The following is a 1,909-nucleotide window of genomic DNA, read 5'->3' as shown; positions in this document are numbered from 1 at the left end:
TTTGACGTAGGTACGTACGTACGTTAATTGTTCTCCTAATTATTTAGGGTTCTGTTTCTCTTTCGGCATCGATCCTCCCATGCATGTCCATAAAAAGTGACTGCAACCTCCATTAATTAGTTGTTTCAGATTATAATCTGATTACAAAATGATTTACACATATATACAGAATTAATTAAAACCACATGATCATGTTCATATACAACAAAGAATGTTTTCATTTATGTTTAAGCTTCCTTCGGCCTTTTGAGTGTGACTCTTTTTACACGGCCAATAACATTAAAAAAAAATTAAAAAATTAAAATGCAGGCGTGTCTCTAGTTCTCTACATGTATATATGGAATCAAATATATAAATGAAAAAAAAAAAAAAAAAAACCCTTCATGAATGCAGAAACAAACATAAAAGAGTTGGAGCCAAAGAAATAATGGTCCACAGATTGGAGAATCTTGTATCTAGGCCATGACTGGCTTGGTTGAAAGAATTTTCCAACGCCAACAAAGAGCTGAACTTGAAATTAGGGTTTGACCCATAAAGAGCCTGAACTCCCTTCACGTCGTCTATCTTCAGATCCACCTTCCTTGTCCTCGGACTCAAGCTCGGATACATAACAGCTTCCTTCACCGAAGTATGAGCCAGCCCAAGTACATGCCCAATCTCGTGGGTGGCCACCGATTCCAAATCAACCGCCACCTTTGACTTGTCCGATTTAAAATTTATCGTCCACGTCTCTGCTGCATCCAGGTGGAGCCTCCCGTTCTCCGGTGAGAAAGCATGAGCCAGCACTCCCAGCACCCCATCAAACGGCTCTCCGTCCCCATGATCCCCCCGGTAAAACCCGATTCTAATATTCGCCGATTGGTAGTTCCCCGTCTCGGTAAAGTTCACCGGAATCACCGATTCCCACCTACAAAAGGCACGTCTGAAAACCGCCCGAATATCAGACGAGCTCAGGTAATCGATCATATTAGAAGGCGAGAAAGCGTACGTTAGCGTCATCGGAGTCTTCCGAGACCCGCGGACCCACCTCGGTTTGCCGTAGAAGTACGCAAAGTGACGCGTCCTGTGCAAAGCATGCGAGGCGTCGTCGCTCATGCCACACCTCGGCGACATGATGGCCGATATGGTGTCGGTGTCGAGCTTTCCCGTGACGGGCAACCCAAGGTTTTTCTGGTAGAGAACAACGGCTGATTCGAATTTAGTGTCGAATATGTCGTTAAAATCAGTGCCGGGTATGGGAAGGTAACCGAAACGGTTGAAGTACCTCTTGAGCTCTGACATGCCGCTGACGTGGCTGCCCTTCCCGGCGTGCAGGAACCTAACGAAGTCTTGCCACGTAGAGTTGTGGGCATCGACGTTTATTACAGTTGATAGGCCTGGTGGGGTTCTAGCGGGAAAGCAAGGGCGGGAAACACAGAAGAAGAAGAAGAAGAAGAAGAATATGATGCAGGGGTAACTGAAAAACGGAAACATAGTTATTTCAGTTAGTTGTCTTTTAGGGAACAGAGCTTAATTTGGGATTGTTGGAAAGGATAAAGTTTTTGGAGGATCTTCGAAAATTTGAAAAGCTTTATGATCATCCTATATATAAATAATAATAATAATAATAATAATTAATTGTATGAATTCAATAGTAATTGTGGAAGGTGTTTGAGTTAGATAGGATCGAAGCACAAGAAAATTATAATGGGAAAGCTAAGAAGATTCTGGCGTGTGAGCCATTGATTGTGTCATGGTGGGTTAACCACTGACTCTGTTTTTCTTTATTTAAATTAATCCAGATTTTCTTTTTCCCTCTTAGTCAATGAATAAGTATAGGATCATGAATTTCTCTCATTCTTTCTCAGTCGAAACTAATTAGGAAAAAGTGGTATGTTTAAAGAATAAATAAATTGATTTGATTTGTTCA

General features: G+C 41.7%; 1 protein-coding gene across 3 annotated transcripts; it reads right to left on the bottom strand.

The window, feature by feature from the left end:
- Window positions 1–314: 314 nt before the first annotated feature.
- Window positions 315–1,538, bottom strand: LOC108989922 (metalloendoproteinase 4-MMP-like). 3 transcript variants are annotated; one of them, XM_018963689.2, is made up of 2 exons: window positions 989–1,538; window positions 315–922 (listed from the first exon to the last, which is right to left on the bottom strand). In XM_018963689.2, the coding sequence occupies exons 1-2, from the start codon at window positions 1,471–1,473 to the stop codon at window positions 382–384; spliced, it is 1,026 nt and encodes a 341-aa protein (XP_018819234.1). In that variant the 5' UTR covers window positions 1,474–1,538; the 3' UTR covers window positions 315–381. The 3 variants fall into 3 exon arrangements, with proteins under 3 accessions (XP_018819234.1, XP_035543741.1, XP_018819233.1); XM_035687848.1 differs by having other exon boundaries at window positions 1,028–1,538; XM_018963688.2 differs by having other exon boundaries at window positions 315–1,538.
- Between the last annotated feature and the right edge of the window lie 371 nt (window positions 1,539–1,909).

The sequence above is a fragment of the Juglans regia genome, chromosome 2 (genome assembly GCF_001411555.2).
Source record: "Juglans regia cultivar Chandler chromosome 2, Walnut 2.0, whole genome shotgun sequence".
Classification (NCBI taxonomy): domain Eukaryota; kingdom Viridiplantae; phylum Streptophyta; class Magnoliopsida; order Fagales; family Juglandaceae; genus Juglans; species Juglans regia.
This window is presented reverse-complemented; position numbering and strand designations above follow the sequence as displayed.